At 39.8% G+C, this 17,386-nt stretch overlaps 2 protein-coding genes across 2 annotated transcripts in view; one reads left to right on the top strand and one right to left on the bottom strand.

The window, feature by feature from the left end:
• The window catches only part of LOC102245805 (dedicator of cytokinesis protein 8), a gene marked incomplete at its 5' end in the record, with an annotated part of 36,202 nt that extends 19,987 nt beyond the window's left edge, over positions 1-16,215 (top strand). The window contains 4 exons of the mRNA XM_005884909.2: positions 9,372-9,489; positions 10,885-10,955; positions 11,979-12,117; positions 15,864-16,215. Coding sequence (XP_005884971.2) covers positions 9,372-9,489; positions 10,885-10,955; positions 11,979-12,117; positions 15,864-16,178 — 643 coding nt within the window. The remainder of the gene's footprint in view (positions 1-9,371; positions 9,490-10,884; positions 10,956-11,978; positions 12,118-15,863) is intronic.
• On the bottom strand, positions 1,450-7,341 carry LOC102245508 (angiopoietin-related protein 3-like). The gene is made up of 3 exons (XM_005884908.2): positions 6,424-7,341; positions 4,261-4,371; positions 1,450-2,449 (listed from the first exon to the last, which is right to left on the bottom strand). Exons 1-3 carry the CDS (start codon positions 6,898-6,900, stop codon positions 2,384-2,386), a joined length of 654 nt encoding a protein of 217 aa, XP_005884970.1. The 5' UTR covers positions 6,901-7,341; the 3' UTR covers positions 1,450-2,383.
• Positions 16,216-17,386: the final 1,171 nt, after the last annotated feature.

Raw genomic sequence — 17,386 nt, 5'->3', positions numbered from 1 at the left:
TTCAGCAACAGCAGAAATGGGAAATTTTCTGGTATGTGTATGTGCTTTCATTAGCTGGCAGATTTGTTTTAGGAAACTATTTGCAAAGCCTGGAAAAAATGTGCTCCCTCCGTCCCTTAAAAGAACATGCAGGTTGGTTCATGTTAGTCATTCACGTGACAATTCTGACTGGTGGTCTTTTAAAATATGCATGTAGATTTGGCATTGAAATGATATCTTTAAACTTGAATTTTTGCTTTTTTATAAAACCAAATATTGAAACGTATGTGTTGTTTTTTACTTGGAGTAGGTTTTCATTAAAAATTTGTTGTTTTAGCCCAGCTAGCTTGGTTCAGTGGTTGAACTTCAGCCCAGGAACCAAGAGATCACTGGTTCGACTCCCAGTCAGGGCACATGCCTCGGTTGCAGGCTCGATCCTGATAAGAGGGCCTGTAGGAGCAGCCAATTGATGATGTTTCTCTATCGTCAATGTTTCTATCTCTCTATCTCTCTCCTTTCCTCTTTCTCTAAAAATCAAGAAAAACATATTTTAAAAAAATAAAATAATTTTTTATTTTAAAAAAAAGGACACTGAAAATAGGGTTCTAATAAACCAAGCTCGACGTGTTTAACAAATTCTGAGCCTTCCCCATGTGGGAATCACAAGGAATATCCAGATAACCCATACCATGGGTTCCATGGGGATAGCTGAGAGTTGGAAGAAAGGCAATTATCCAGTGAGCCTTTTGACTATTTTGTCAATGTCAAGTTTTTAAAAGCTTTAGAAAAAAAAATTGTGGAATAAAAACTTTGGATTTTGGTACCTTCCCATCTGCCCTTGCTTTGTCACTCTCCTTGTCACCTTAAGCATCCAGATCTTCCCCGGATCAGTGCCTCGTGATTAATAATCACCCTTTCTTCACTCATACCTGCAGTCCATAACCCATCCTCTTTGTAAGAAGAACAGGAACGAGTAAACTAATTCATACAAAGATGGGAGTGAATGATATGTAAACCACTTAATACATTAAATCTGGTAAACAGTGTTTCAAAAGAATATTTAGTAATATGGATATCTAAATTCATAAAATGTCAGTTCCACAAAGTATGGTTTAATTTCTTTTTTTAATTACAGTTTACATTCAATATTTTTTTTTTACATTCAATATTATTTTGTATTAGTTTCAGGTGTATAGCATAGTGGTCAACAAAGTATTGTTTTTAAAAAATTTCAAGCAAAGTTAGATTTTTAAAGAATGTCATTTCATTGATTTTAGAGAGAGAGGCAGACAGATCGACATCAACTTGTTGTTCCACTTATTTATACATTTACTGGTTTCTTGCATGTGCGCTGACTGGGGGTTGAACCTGCAACCTTGGTGTATCTGGATGATGCACTAACCAACTGAGCTACCCCGGCAGGGCCTAGAGATTTACTTTTTCTTAAAGTAGTCAGTTTTCCACAGCAGGTTTCAAATGTTTATGTATTTGTGATTCTTTTCACTGTGAATCTGATCCAGATAAGACCTAAAAACATCCCAACTTTCCTGTTGGGTCTTTTGCTATTGAAAAGTAGTTGGACTTTTCTTAAACAAGTGAGTGGATTTTAAGGAGAGTTCAGGTACTTTTACCTCTTTCTAAAAGGGAACATTCTCTTTGCCCCAGCTTGAGGTCCTGCTTTATTTAACAGGAGGAATGCTGATTTTCCAAGCCCTTTCTTAAGAGGAATTGTTACCTTTCTCAGAAGAAGAAGGGGTGGGAATTGAGGGCAATAGAAGAGGTACTCTGAAAATATAGGATATGTGAGCATGTAGTCCATGTTCAAAGACAAATTATTATTAGTAATAATAGTTGTTCAATATCCATAGTTGTTCAAGAAACCATATCGGATGTTCAAATTGTAGTTCATCAATTGGGAAAGAATGGGTTATTTTTCCCTTCAAAATCTTTAAAAAGTGGTGTAATAACAAGTATAAGAGTTTGCTGGCTTTCTATTTGTTTCTCTTGCTCTCATTTGATTTCTGTTTTAGAGTGCATTTTTAAAAACATAACATGACTAGAGAGAGAGAATATTGGGTCATTTATTGTAGTGTTTCTAAACAATTTGGGTAACATTTTGTCTCTAGCTACTTAACTGCATTTGCTTGTTGCGGGGGCGGGGTTAGAGGTCCCCGATGTTCAGAATACAGTGCCAGCATTTACACAAAACATTGCAGCCTGGCCCACAGAGCAGAGGTTACTAAGGGGCAAGCTGCTGCTCGGGACAACACCCCCAGCACCTCCTTCTAATCTTGTGCCATTTCCCAGGGCAGGCCGCCTTGTGTGGACTCTGACTTGTGCCCTAGAACAGGATTCATGCTCCGTTTTCCTTGCTGATTCCTGAAGACGAAACATTCTCTTCACCCTACACATCAGGGGTTTTCTTTCCATTTTTTACTGTTTCCTTTGTGAGTTTGTGCTTTGATTTAACCTAAAGTATTAGAAATAGGAATAAACACAAGACATGGCATTAGACCATGGAATAACAAGACAGGATATGGCAAATGTTTTATGTTTGTGCATTTATTTATAAACTTTCCCATTCTAAAAAGTATCTGAGGCAGCTTATGGAGGTTGTAAAACAAGGCATAAGATTTCTGGGTGAAAAGAAAATAAGGAGAGGGAAATCAATCTAAACCTGGATAAGGTTAATACGCAGAATATATCTTAAGGTTCTTGACAGTTCCTTAAAAAGTGGTTGTGCCCTAGCCGGTTTGGCTCAGTGGATACAACATCGGCCTGCAGACTGAAGGGTCCCAGGTTCAATTCCGGTCAAGAGCACATGTCCAGGTTGCAGGCTCGATCCTCAGTAGGGAGCATGCAAGAGGCAGCCAATCAATGATTCTCTCTCATCATTGATGTTTCTCTTTCTCTCTCCCTTTCCCTTCCTCTCTGAAATCAATAAAAAATATATTTTTTAAGAAGTCGGTTGCAGATTTGCCTTTGAGCTTCCTAGCAGCCAAGCAAACAAAAGGAAACACAATAAATGACAAGATTCATGTGTGCATCGAAGAGACCAGGTCTCAAACTTGACTGTGCCTTTGAAATCACCTGGGGTGTTGTTAAAACGCAGGTTCTGGTTCAGCAAGTCACTGGTGAGTCCTAACTGGCCCCGGTGGTTCTGATGCTGACGCTGCTCCTCCCTGGGCCGTTCTTAGAGTACCAAAGTCTCAGCTCTGCGTAAGTGTGCATTTACAACGCCTGCTCCCACCTAATACATATAGCCATGTTTGGCTTGCAGGTTTCCCAGGTAATTCCAGAATGTACCAAATACTGAGCTCTAATATTTCTAACTTCACTTGCTCTTGATGTATTGAAAATATCAAAACCTCTACCACCGAGGGACAGTAGTTATTCTCATCTTCTAAGTTAACTATGTTATTTAAACCTTTTTTTAAAAAATGTTTGTTTGAGGAAACATTCTTTAGCCCTTGTAAATAATACAATAAAAGACCACATTATAATGTTCTTGTGAGTCTGATTGTTGACCAAAGATACTGTTTACGGTTGTTCTTAGAAATAGCAATGATTATGGGCAACAGATCTAGTATTAGCTTCAGAGCACCCAGATCTGAATTGCACCGTGCTAGCTGTGTTACCTCCTGCGAGTTATGTATGCATCCTCTCTGTGCTTCAGTTTTATCATCTACCTAATGAGGCTCATTGTAGTACCTGTCAAAGGTACTATTAGCTACTATTAGAATAGTGTCTTCACATAGTAAGAATTAAGAAACCTTAGCCATTTTTATTACATTTAAAATAAATTTTCCTTAAGAAATAAAATAAATTTTCCTGGCAGTGAGTGTGAATGATAAGTAAAAAACACCTCCTCAGTTGCTCACCTTGCATAAGTACCATAAAATAATATATCGAGATCTGCAATTTTCTTTGGAATGCTTGAATAAAAGACACCAGATAACTGTAAGATATTGTTGATATTAATAGGCATTTGAATTTTGTCCTGTTGTACTCAAAGCCTGCTCAAATTATTAAAGGGAGTAAGAGGCACCAACCTGCCCTAACCGGTTTTGCTCAGTGGATAGAGCGTCGTCCTGCATACTGAAGGTTCGATTCCGGTCAAGGGCATGTACCTTGGTTGCGGGCACATACCCAGTAGGGAGTGTGCAAGAGGCAGCTGATCGATGTTTCTCTCTCATCGATGTTTCTAACTCTCTATCCCTCTCCCTTCCTCTCTGTAAAAAATCAATAAAATATATTTTAAAAGAAAAAAGAGGTACCAACCTTTTCCCGTAGCCTTTTAATGAGGGTATCTCGTTTGTGCAATTGGTTTTGCTGCATTTCCACTTCCGCAAATAGTTCATCAATTCTTTGGCTCTGTCTTTGCAAAAAGGGCTAGAGAGGGAGAGTTTTAAAGCATAAGGAAAGGAAAAGAAATTACTTTGAAATTGCCAGAAGAGGTTGGCGAGCTTTTTCTATATAAAGCTGTTTCAGCAGTTCCAGCAGAGAGCGAGGTGCTAATTGCCTAGCTAGTCTACTTCACCCCAGTGCATATTGCTAGTGGTCGCTATAAAACAATCAAGCTAGAAGAAAACTAATAAAATAGAAAAACCGATTTCTTGGTATTTTATCCTTTCCCTTCCTGATATCTATATCCAAGAACCTTTTTAAGACCCCCCCCCAAAAGCACCTGACCACATCATTTAAAACATTAGGATGCACCCACCTTCTCATTTGTTATATACAGTATACTTTAATATAACTTTATAGCAGTCTGCAAAGTAGGAGGAAGTAATTTTCACCTGTAGGTTAAATTCAGTAGAGTTGTTGTTGACTAATTGAGAAAATGTTGCAGTTGGTAAGCATTTAGTGTAAAATGCATTAGTTTTGGTTTTGAGCTTTTACTTTTTGTATTTTGGAGCTGATTACTTTTCAATGCACAGACATTTTTGTGGAACCCTAAAATGTTCATAGATATTAGGCTCTGTGCTTATCATCCTGAGAGAACTAAGGCCCTGCTCACAACCCAGTCCCAGTTCACAGCAGGAAATCATCAAACACTCACACGCTTGTAAGGAAACGGATTTTAGTGATTAGATGGAACTAGTCAAAAAAGACTGGTGAAAAAGAGCATTTTGTCATTTTTCTGAGGGGCTGTGAGGAGGGGGAGAGGGTGTATCAGAGAAAAAGAGAGACTGGAGGGAGACAGAAAGAGAGAGACACACACACGCACAGATTAAAGGCAGGCAGACATAGAGAGACAGAGACAGAAAGAGCCTGAAAGATGGAGAGAGAAACCCAGAGAGACTGATGGGTTCCCTAAGTGACATATATTAAGATCTCAGTCCTGTAGACGGTTTAGAGTTGTATTTTGAAGTTCACTCAGCTGTTTCACACAATCCTGATAAGTAGATAATCTTCATGGGTGTCATATTTTTGCAGTTTACAGCAAAGCACTTATCAGGTATCATTGAATTGAAACTTAACTCCAATCTTTTTATTACAGGTGAGGAAATTGATTTGTCCACCACATTTGTAGAGAATTTTGTGATTTTTTTAAAGGACTGTTCCACTTATTAACTTATTTGGTAAGGGCCACTAATCACAGGTCTCCATATAAGCCCATCTTCCCTGGGATAACAGTAGCTTAAATTATGGGCATTACTGACATTCAAAGGACTGTAGAGATACCCTAAGCCGCAGAATCAGCAATTTTTTGTTTCGTCTTTTAAAAAGTACATATTTGGTATTAGTACCCTATTACAGCTTTTGTAGTGAAATAAAAGAAAGAAAACCAAAATTGACACCAAGTTCATTCAAAAATCATGTTTACTTTTTTCATTTCTCCATATCATCTTCTAGCTGTAACCCTTTCATGCATATTTAATTTTTGAATATTTGCAGCCCTATCATAGATAACATTTTATATCCTGAATTTTCACTCAACATTCTGAGTACAAGCCATTTGATTCACTTCAGTCTCACTTTCAAAAAGATATATAAGAAGCACCAAGGATTGTGTGACTTTAAACAACTACTGTTACTCCTTTGGCTCTCTGGGAATCCCAAAGCCATGTACATAAAATGTTCTCAGAGAATAGGAAGCTAGCTTTTTGCTTTATTACATGATTGAGTTTTCCTCCACCCACTCCTTGGGAACAAGTGACACAATATATTTTTTTTTAATTCTAAACATGGTTTAGGTTGCCATTACCAGCAATGGCAGATACGTTAGCATTTGCATCAATAGGGTTAATCTGCACCATCATTCTTCTTACCCAGGCTTTCTCACAGCAAAATTATTCCAACTTTATGAATCTTACTTTGGGGGGTCTATTTTCCAATAGAGTAATATTTCTACTTAAAATAATAATAATAGTGTTAAAATCATATTTTATTTCCAATAAAATAATGGTCAACTAAAATGACCAATAATGATCTACTCACCATAATGTCGTCCATCACTTCTGTCAGAGAAAGCCCACCTGCCTTGAAGAACACAGCATCCTCCATCTTCTGCTCCAGCAAGTTTAGCCTCTCATTGAAATTCTCTCTGTCCTTTATCCCGGCAACCATCTGATGCTGGAGCTCAGCAACCAGCTGATGGAGGTCTTCATTCCTCTTGCCGAGCTGCTCAGCTCTCCTCTCCAGGTCCTCTTTCTTTCCCTCCTGCTGGCTGACTTGAGTTAGAAGCTCAACTAAAGAGGTATTCAGACTGTCCAGTTGTTTAAACAGGTGGCCAATGTGATTTTTGCTGTAGCTCACTTGCATCTTGAGCTCCACTCCAAGCTGTAGAAGCCCCTGAGAGAGGACATTGATGTCATCTTGGAAATAGGGGACAGGGGCATGTCTTTCTCCTTGTCTTCTTGCACTGGATAAAGAATAGGCTAAACTGAGGAGAAGCCACACTGATGTTTTTTGCATTGTGGCTTTGAAAGATTTCAAGGTCCCTTGGGGGAACCTGTTTTCAGCAAAGAAAGTAGAAGACGGTCCCAAGACAGTAAAGAGCAGAAAGAGTTTGCTCTAAGAATGAGCAAATTCCACAACATTATCCTCTAACTTCCTGGAGCTGCTAAATCACAGCGGTTTATAAATTAGTTAAGAGGCTATGGCTGAATCAGTGGAAAGAATTCGGAGTTTCCAAAACAGTTTGTAATCGAGAGAAGCCATCTGAAGGAGCTCTGGAAGAACATCGTTGATGAATACCAAATGTCCTGTTCTTTGTTGTGATGCATATGACTGAAGAAAACCATTTTTCTTGGGGAACGATGAGATTAAACTAAATGCCTTGCACATGCACTGGGCCTGTAGGTACTAAAGGAGTTTTCAAGATAATTTTGCTATACGAAGTGATTCCTATTTTGGTTATGGGCTATCCTCTCAAAAATCATTATATAATTCTCAGGATTTTCTCTAGGTAATATGAGACAATTTACCACATATATATTATATGCACCTGTTTATCAGTTTGTTAATAATTACTCTTATCTGGTTTAGGCCCTGTGGGTTATTGACCATGCAGGCAGATCTTCCCTCCCAATAGAAAACATTATTTTTTAATATTCATTTCTTTAAAAGCATGCAGATTTAACAGAACATGTCACTTGGTATATTTGCCATTAAGAAATAGGACGAACATTGGAAAATGCATCTTCTTAAAAAAATGTTTAGGCAAAGTTATTTAACCTCCCTGAGAGTCTGGCCTTGCAGAAAGGGATGTTGGACTAAATTCTCTCAGTTTCCCTTAGCTCTGTACTCTGTGGAAAGTGTATTCAGTACCAGGCAGGACACTGAATGCCCATGGTGATGTTGTTTACACGTAGGGGTCAGCAACCCCTTTGAAAGCAACCTGCAAAATTGTTGACCAGTGTTGGGGGATGTGTGAGACAGGTGGGTGGTGGCCCTATATTGGAATGTAGGAGAGGAGTGTAGTGACAGCTAACTTGCTTAACCAGTCTGGCAGGGCTATTACTGTTGTGATTTACACAGACCCTTTCATCTAGCTACTTCAAAGCATTTTACAAACTCGGGCTCATTATTTCTTCAAGCACAGCATAAAGAAAGGTTGATCGGTGTCTCTCTAATTAATTCAAAGATGAAGAACTATATAGAACTAAAAGGGATTCTTCCCAAAGTACACTACATTGCAGAAGGGCAATACATATATGTTTACATACATACATACATACATATATAAAGGGTTTATCATCGCTTTATAATATTAAAAAAAGGAAATCATCTAAATGATTATTCTTATATAAAGGGTTTATCATCGCTTTATAATATTAAAAAGAAATCATCTAAATGATTATTCCTGGAGACTAATATAAGTTATGGCACATTCATAATAAGGTATATCATGTATCCATTAAAATCAGGTTTATTAAGAATATTTGCTCTTCCCATAAGCGGCCTGAGGTGATCTCTGAAAATGGTTCTCTATTCACTTGACCTGGAAAACCCCACAAAATTATGCAAATCATGAGATTCAGATCTTCGTGTTCACTTTAAGAACACTCATGAAACTTCCCAGGCCATCAAGGGTACGCATCTCTGAAAAGCCACCAAGTATGTGAAGGCTGTCACTTTACAGAAGCAATGTGTACCATTCCATTGTTACAATGGTGGAGCTGGGGTTGGGGAGGGGTGCCCAGTCCAAACTGTGGGGGTGGATGCAGGGTCAGTGACCCAGAAAGAGTGCTGAATTTTTGCCTCGCGTGCTTAAAAATGCAGAAAGTAGTGCTGAACTTCAGGGTTTACGCCACCAAGTATGTGAAGGCTGTCACTTTACAGAAGCAATGTGTACCATTCCATTGTTACAGTGGTGGAGCTGGGGTTGGGGAGGGGTGCCCAGTCCAAACTGTGGGGGTGGATGCAGGGTCAGTGACCCAGAAAGTGCTGAATTTTTGCCTCGCGTGCTCAAAAAATGCAGAAAGTAGTGCTGAACTTCAGGGTTTAGATGTCAATTCTCTGGTCATTGAGCACATCCAGGTGAACAAAGCTCCCAGGATGTGGCACAGAACTCAGAGCTCAAGGGCGGATTAACCCACACACCAGCTCTCCCTGCCACAGGGAGATGGTCTTTCCCAAAAAAGAGCTGATTAATGACCCAGAGTTTCCACTTCTGGGAATATATCCGAAGAAACCTGAAGCACACCCAGGACCTTAAGACTCTCTCAGCTGCAGCAGACACATCTTTATAGGTAACAGAAGAAGAACACTGTTGGTTATTATCAGATGACTGTAGCTGAGGAGGAAGAAGCAGCAGTATCTCACTCACTCCTCCAAAAATAATTCACTTCAGAAAGGAAAACCTCCTTCAGAAACGTCTCCTCTTGATTGGTTAAAACAAGCTCTAGATCTTATTCACTGGTTCTCGGTCTTCTCTTTTCCAGAAACCTTCTCTATGTCTACCCACAGAGGCTGAACTTCACTAACAAGCTAACATCTGCCCGGAACATTACAATCAAGATCCAGTTCATGTGTGGAGAGGATCCGAGCAACGCTATGCCGGTAAAGACAGAAGTAAACATTTGCCTCAAACCAGGGTGTGCTGAACTTCCCTTGTCCATTCACGCAGACAGAACCCAGGGCTCATGAACATGCCGAGTATCTCTGTCTATTCAGGACAGCGCTACTCAGCATGTGCAGAGGCCTTAGTGGCTAGTCCATTATTGGTCCCAGCACGCTGATGGGGAAACAAGGTCAGTCTACATTGCAAGTCTCTTTCCTAACTTATTCCATAAGGAGCTATGAAAGTTGGACATGCAGATTATATTAGAGGACTGAAAAATATCATAAAGTCCATGCTACCCTCACAGCATGAGAAGTAGACAGACGGGCCCAGTGTGTCTGCCGTGTTTGCTGCACTTCCAGATGTGCACTGCAGCATGCAGCTGCGCACATCCAGTCCACCTCGAGAGAGATGTGAAGCATGCCTACGAATAATAAACACATGCCGCCTCAACACCTTCTGGGTCTGGATCTTAATCCTGAGGCAAAATATAAATCCAGTAATAAATATATAATACAGTGTTCTCTAAGAAAACTAAAATGCCAGAATTTGTATTTTTTTTAATCATCTGCTGCGAGTGCTGTTAGCTTTTTCTATTTTCTATAAGTCATAGAATTCAATTACTAAACCTTTCTACTGAAATAATTTTTTTCAGGGCTTCCATTCTCCAAATATTTTCTTCTTTATTTTTTAACCATCCTCCTAATGCCTCACCTACCTTCCCAATGCAAGGCCTTCTCTTGCAATGGTGGTAGGAGAGAAATCCTAGAGGAGGACTCCCCTGATTCTCTGTGCTCTGGCTCATGGCAAGTCCACCAGAGCTGCTGGGTATGGCTATGCAAATCCTGAATGGAACCAAGTGCCCAGCCAAGGATGAATGGGGGCCAAACTCCAGCCTGTTCTCTAATCACCAAGGGATTATTGCATCTAATAAAAAGGGCCCTTTTTTCCTTGTCCGGAAGTGAATCCACTTGACAAATCATGTACCGTTAAGGCTGAATGAAGCCCAAAAGGTGTCTCTTTCTAAATAGCCCAAACATGTGAACAGGGAAGGTCCTGATCACCCCAGTGACCAGGCCCATGTCTTTGGAGGGAAAAGAGCAGGGATCTTTAACTGATGTGACTTTGCCCAAAAATGTAGACCTCTAGGCAGTGAGGCAGAGTGGACAGGGCACTGGTTTCCCAGTCTCACAAACCTGTGGCCTTGGGGCCTCACTTTACCCTTCATAGCCAGTTATTTTGCATCCGTGTGGTTGGGCTGGTCGTAGAACTCAGCACTCTTAACTTACACAGTATAGCTGTATGAGAACAGAACGTCCTATTGGGCTGATGATGGTTGGTTTCATATACCCAAATATCACAGTTAATTTGGTCCTTTTTATATTGGTCAATAGGTCATCTTTGGAAAATCCAGTGGGCCTGAATTTCTGCAGGAAGTGTACACAGCTGTCACATACCATAATAAGTAAGTGTATTGCAGAGTTCTAAACATATGTCAAGATTGTTTCATTATTTGGTGGTTTTTCTGAATCCCCGAGGCGATTCCTTCCAATGGTTCTTATAATTCAGGGACAGAGGAAATCATGCTAGTTACATGATTCTGTGTTGCAGATACACAATTTTTGCCATTAACTAAGATTGAGAGAAGAACATATGCTCAAGAACTTCATAGCATTTTGATTTTCTGGAGCCTTCTATCTAGTATGATACAGAGAAGTTTCATGGTGTTAAATAAATACATTTCTTAACTTGCTTTGAAATACTGGAGGGGCCAGAAACAAAATCGAGCTCTTGTCTCCTTGTCTACGCCACTCCACAGCTACTCCACTACCTAGTTTAAGAAAAATTAAGTTGACGAAAGGGGAAATGGAGCACTCATTATTATCTGGGTAAATTGAGTTCCAAAATAGTGTGTAAATTATTCCATTTTACAGGTAGGAGAGGGAAATCTGTACAGGGTCAAACGGACTTGGCCCATTTAAGTCTTCCTCTAAACCCTCATTGCTGGGTTGGGATGAGGAGTAAGTGAGTAAGGTACATGAAGCTCTTGGTAAAGTATCTGGGACATTGTAATTCAGCAAAATCAGGTTCCTTTTCCTCCTGCTTCATTCATTTGTTTCTCCAAAATCCTTTGATGTGCCTCTCTCCGTTCTTAAGGTAGAGACAGAAAATGAGGTCACAACAGGGCATTGAACCTCATCCCCTTTTCAAAATAAGTTGTTGGATTTTTCCATTGTGTGTGGAAATCCTCCACCCCCACCCCCAAAGTCTTCAGTTTCTAAGTGCCCTTATGTAAGTGAAGTGTATCTAGTGACATAAGCTTGGTCTCAAGGACTTCCAGCCAAGGAGCAGAATGCTGTAAAATGAAAAGCAAAACACCAAGCAGACAAATTCTGAGAAGTAAAGGGTCTGTTGCATTATAATTTATAGTCAGAGAAGTCGTCATTCTTGCTAAAAGTTATGTGTGTATAATGTGCTTTTGAAACAGGTCTCCAGACTTCTATGAAGAAGTGAAAATTAAGCTCCCTGCTAAGCTCACAGTAAATCACCACCTCCTGTTCACCTTCTATCATATCAGCTGTCAGCAGAAGCAAGGAGCCTCCATAGAAAGTCTCCTGGGATATTCAGTGAGTCGTTTTCAACTTGCCAATTCATACTGCAGTCCTTGGTGCATCCAAGGTCCCTGCAGAGATAAACAACTAAATTCTATTCAATTGCTTTTTTCCTGTCACAAGTAACAGAATGTACCAAAACAGATTATAGTAAAGAGCAGAGATGACTCGACTTAGCAAATGACAAATTTCAGGAACGGAAAGCTAGTGGGAGATATTGAAAGAACACACATTTATCTAAAAAATAAAATAAAATAAAAAGCATTGTGACATCAAAATTACAACTAAACTACAGAACAGTCATCATTCAGAATTGCCTAAAGTCTAGCTGAATGAATACAACTAGGGATTTAAAGAAGAAGCCACATTGAGATTAAAAGGGGGTTGGAGATGCAAAATGGGCTGTTCCCACACCCACATGTGGCAGGTAAAAATCAGGAGGAATATCTTGGCTGGGAAAGTTCCCTCCTGAGGAATGAGGGGTCCCAGCCCCAAAGTAGGCCCCTCCAAGCCCAGGGTTCCAGTGCCAGCAAGAGAAGTTCCCATGACTTCTGGTTGTAAAAGCCAACAGGATTGTGGCTGAGTAAGACCAAGGGCTCATAGAGTCCTAGGCATTCCTCTTAAACGGCCCATGCATGTCTTACTTGGACTTAGTCCCTCTGAGCTCCAGCAATTGGGAAGCAGCTCAAAAGGTACCAGGAACACCAGGGAGGAACTGAATTGTCTGGCATCAGGGTGAGAGCTGGAGGGGCAGCTCTCTCCAAGACAGAAGTGCTGGAAGAAGCCATTGTTCCTTTTCTGAGCCCTCCCCACACAGAGCCGGCAGGCCGGCTCCATATCAACCTGGCTATCACTGTTCACTGTACCCCAGTGGTTTCCCTGAAGACCCCAACCCACTCAACTTGTGTATTCATCCAAGCTGTTTCCAATTGCTTTTCCATACAAATGGCCTGTCTTGGCTCATGCTTTATATTTTCCCCAAATCTCTCAAACAAGCAGCATCTGGCCAAAGTGTGCCTTGTATCTCTAGCGAATTGGCCCCAGGCCCAGCATTAGCAGCAGTTGGCCTTGGTTCATAGCTTAGCCTTACTGGGGCACCTCCAAACCTAGTCCAAGTAGCAGCCATCTGAAGATCACTTTGTGACTCATGTCAGATGGTCCTGGGCAGAACACAGGTGGTAGTTGACCTTGGTCTGCAACTCCCAGGAGGCCCCAGAATCAGCGAACTCAGTAGACAGCTTCAGGCCACATCGAAGTATCCCCTAACCACTTCTACAAGCTACACACTAAAGAAGTCAGCAGGCACCAGAGACCTGCTGAAGTAAGTCCTCCTCTGAAGGGTGGGCCCTTACACGGCTGATCCTCCATGGTGGCTGATCCTCCTGGCTGCCCTAGACATAAATCCCTCTCAATGACATGCCAATAGCAATCAAGGTTCAAATACAACAGAAGGGTGTACACAGCCCATACATTGGGGGTGTCCCTCAAATGCCCAGCTTGGGTGATCGAGGAGGCTGTGCCACTGGATCCAACAGACATCTAATACATAAGGCCACTCTATCAAGCCTGGGAGCCATAGCAGCTCTACCTAATACATAGAAACAAAAATAGGGAGATTGCCAAAATGAAAAGACAAAGAAACACGTCCCAAGTGAAAGGACAGAATAAAACTCCAGAAAAAGAACTAAACAAAATGGAAATAAGTAATCTGCTAGATGCAGAGTTCAAAATACTGGTTATAAGGATGCATAATGAACTTAGTGAGAACCTCAACTGCATAAAAAAGGACCAGTCAGAAATGAAAGATACACTAACTGATATGAAGAATAATTTATAGAGAATCAACAGTAGAGTATATGAAGCTGAGAATCAAAACAGAAATTTGAAATATAAGGAAGCAAAATAACACCTAATCAGAACAGCAAAAAGAAAAAAGGATTTTAAAAATTGAGGATAGTGTAAGGAGCCTCTGGGACAACTTCAGTTGTACTGACATTCACATCATGGCGGTGCTAGAAGGAGAAGAGAGAGAGTAAGAAATTGAAAACCTATTTGAAAAAAATTGACAGAAAACTTCCCTAACCTGGTGAAATAAATAGACATATAAGCCCAGGAAGCACAGAGAGTCCCAAACAAGATGACAAAGAAGCCCACACCAAGACACAGCATAATTAAAATGTAAAAGTTTAAAGACAAAGAAAGAATCTTAAAAGCAGCAAGAGAAAAGCAGTTAGTTACCTACAAGGGAGCTCCCATAAAACTGCTGATTTCTCAATAGAAACTTTGCAGGCCAGAAATAGTCAAAGTGATGAAAAGCAAGGACCTACAGCCAAGATTACTCTACCCAGCAAAGCTATCATTTAGAATCAAAGGACAGATAAAGCTTCTCAGACAAGAAAAAGCTAAAGGAGTTCATCATCGCCAAACCAGTATAACATGAAATGTGAAGGGTTTTTTTTTTAAAGAAGAAAAAGATAAAAATATGAATATTAAAATGGCAATAAATACATATCTATCAACAATTGAATCTAAAAACAAAATAAAAGAAGAAGTAGAACAGAAACAGGCTCATAGATACAGAGAACATTTTGATAGTTGACAGATGGGAGGTAGGTAGGGAAATGGGTGAAAAAAATGAAGGGATTAAGAAGTACAAATTGGTTGTTACAAAATAGTCATGAGATGTAAAGGAAAGCATATGGAATATAGTCAATAATATTCTAATAACTATGCATGATGTCAGATGGGTATGAGATTTATCAGGATGATCTTTTAATAAGTTATATAATATCTAATCACTGGGGTGTACACTGGATCTAAGATAATATTGTATGAAAACTGAAATTGAAAAATAAAAAATGATTTATATTAAAAAAATTTTAAGTTAAAGAAATAAAACCTATTCAGTGATATTTCAAACTCTGTTAAAATTGGCCATTGAAGTACTGGGTATGTTGTATTTATAGTTTTAGTATCCGTTTGCAAGTTTTGTATGTCTCTACAAAATCTGTTAAAATTGGCCATTGAAGTACTGGGTATGTTGTATTGTTGTATTTATAGTTTTAGTATCCATTTGCAATTTTGTATGTCTCTAAATATATTATTTGAAGATATTATTATTTTTTAAATTACAGAGGGTATTTTAATACAAAAATGTATCATTGGGAAATATATATATATATTATGACTGTATACTTGTTTACCATGCATTTAGAATAAACAATAGTAAGTAAAAACATTTTAAAGCATTGCAATATCTATTATTTCTAAATTTTATATATATGCTTTACATGGAGTGTGGGCAAAAATAGGTTTACAGTTGTTCATATGGAAAATTATACAATAATTAATAAGTAATAATACAAAAATAAACTCTGGTTCGCACACTCATGACTGTAAACCTACTTTTGCTCCACCTGGAATAAAACTAGCTCTTTTTTTCTCCAAGGAGAAAAAAGTTGTTTCTTTAAAAAATATAAAAGTTAACATAAGCATTGATGTTGTTCAGAGACACACAAACATTAGCTTTAAAGAAAAATGCTACTACTTTGGCTCTGAAAGCAGTAAATCATTGATATTACCACCTCAGGAGCTCTCACAGAATTTAAAATGCAAAGAACTTGACAGAAATTACTGCCAAAAAGAGTCCTGGTCAATATCTAATCATCGTTTAGTTGCATTTGATTATTGTGAGCTAGATAAATTGCCAGAGTTATATGTAGTAATAAATTCCACTTTATTCTCTACATCATCTATTTCAGTGGCTGCCAATTCTCTTAAATGAACGTCTTCAAACTGGATCCTACTGTCTCCCAGTTGCCTTGGAAAAGCTGCCACCCAACTACTCCATGCATTCTGCAGAGGTAACCAGCAAGCTGGCCGTCAGCTGTTTCTTGTCCAGCCGTGATCTTGGACCACCTTCCCAGATCCACTTCCCAGTGCCTTCAACAGGACTGAGGATAGGATGCTCAGCATATGTTGGGGAACAGTCGTCTGTCAGCATACAGTGTTTTCTGGGAACACATGGGTCTGATAGGATGGGAAAAACAACTAACCATGAAAAAACATTCATTTAGACATCACCAATTCAGAACATTTAGTAAATGCAGCCTGCGCCAGAGGCAATATTGCCTTGCAAAAAGGGATTCACAAATAATGTAATGTGAAAGGGGAGGCAAATGGAGCCCACTTTGGGTAACAGCTGCTCTCAGCACGGATCCTTATAAAAGGTTCCTGGGCGAGATTCCATCAGTTTCTCCTATGGGTCAATTGTCACTGTCCCCAGATGAATAGTGGGGTTTTTATTCCTTTGCCAATGCCAGTAGCCTTCCCCTCCTCCTGTTTCTTGCACTGCCTCTTGCCCCATTAGAAGGGAGCCCAGTGGACTCGCCATTCTGACCACACCAGCACTGCTCTCATATTCTCAGTCTGGTTGGTGGAGGTTTATTTCAATAGTAGTATTTTAAAGAAAATCCCAGACATCATAGCATTTCATCCTATATAATAAAACCCTAATATGCAAATCGACCGAACAGCAGAATGACTGGTCGCTATGACATGCACTGACCCCCAGGGAGCAGATACTCAATGCAGGAGCTGCCCCCTGGTGGTCAGTGCGCTCCCACGGGAAGCACTGCTCAGCCAGAAGCTGGGATCATGACTGGTGAGTGCAGCGGCAGCAGTGCTAAGGACCCCTTGGGGGATGTCCACGTGAGTGGGCCTAAGCCGGCAGTTGGACATCCCTCAAGGGGTCCCAGACTGCAAGAAGGCACAGGCTTGATCCCCAGTTGGGGGGCATGTAGGAGGCAGCTGATCAGTGATTCTCCCCACCCCCACAGTGCACGAATGTTGTGCACCAGGCCTCTAGTTTATACATATTCCAGTATGTATCTTCAAAGATAAGGGCTCTTTTTTTAACCATTGTTGTATCTTAAAATTAATAATGCCTTAATATCTTCAAATATCCAGTTAGTAATCAAATTTTCAATGATCTCATTAATGCCATATTTTTATTTACAGTTGTTTGTTTGAATCAGGATCCAAATAAGGTCCATACATTGCTATTGGTTGACTTGTCTTTAAGACTCTTTTAATCTATGGATCCCCCTTCATCTCTTTTGGGTTATTTATTATAATAATTTTCAGGTTGAAGAATTTCCCAGGAATTTTAATTTAGTTCCAACCTTAATAGTCAACTTTCTTTCCTACTCTGACTACCCATCTATCATTCTCAGGCTATTCCATTTTTCTCTTATTTCTCTTTTTCTCTGGAGAGAGAATCTTT

The sequence above is a fragment of the Myotis brandtii genome, unplaced genomic scaffold (assembly GCF_000412655.1).
Source record: "Myotis brandtii unplaced genomic scaffold, ASM41265v1 scaffold872, whole genome shotgun sequence".
Lineage (NCBI taxonomy): Eukaryota > Metazoa > Chordata > Mammalia > Chiroptera > Vespertilionidae > Myotis > Myotis brandtii.
Note: the sequence above shows the minus strand (reverse complement) of the source record. Positions and strands in the feature narration are given on the sequence as shown.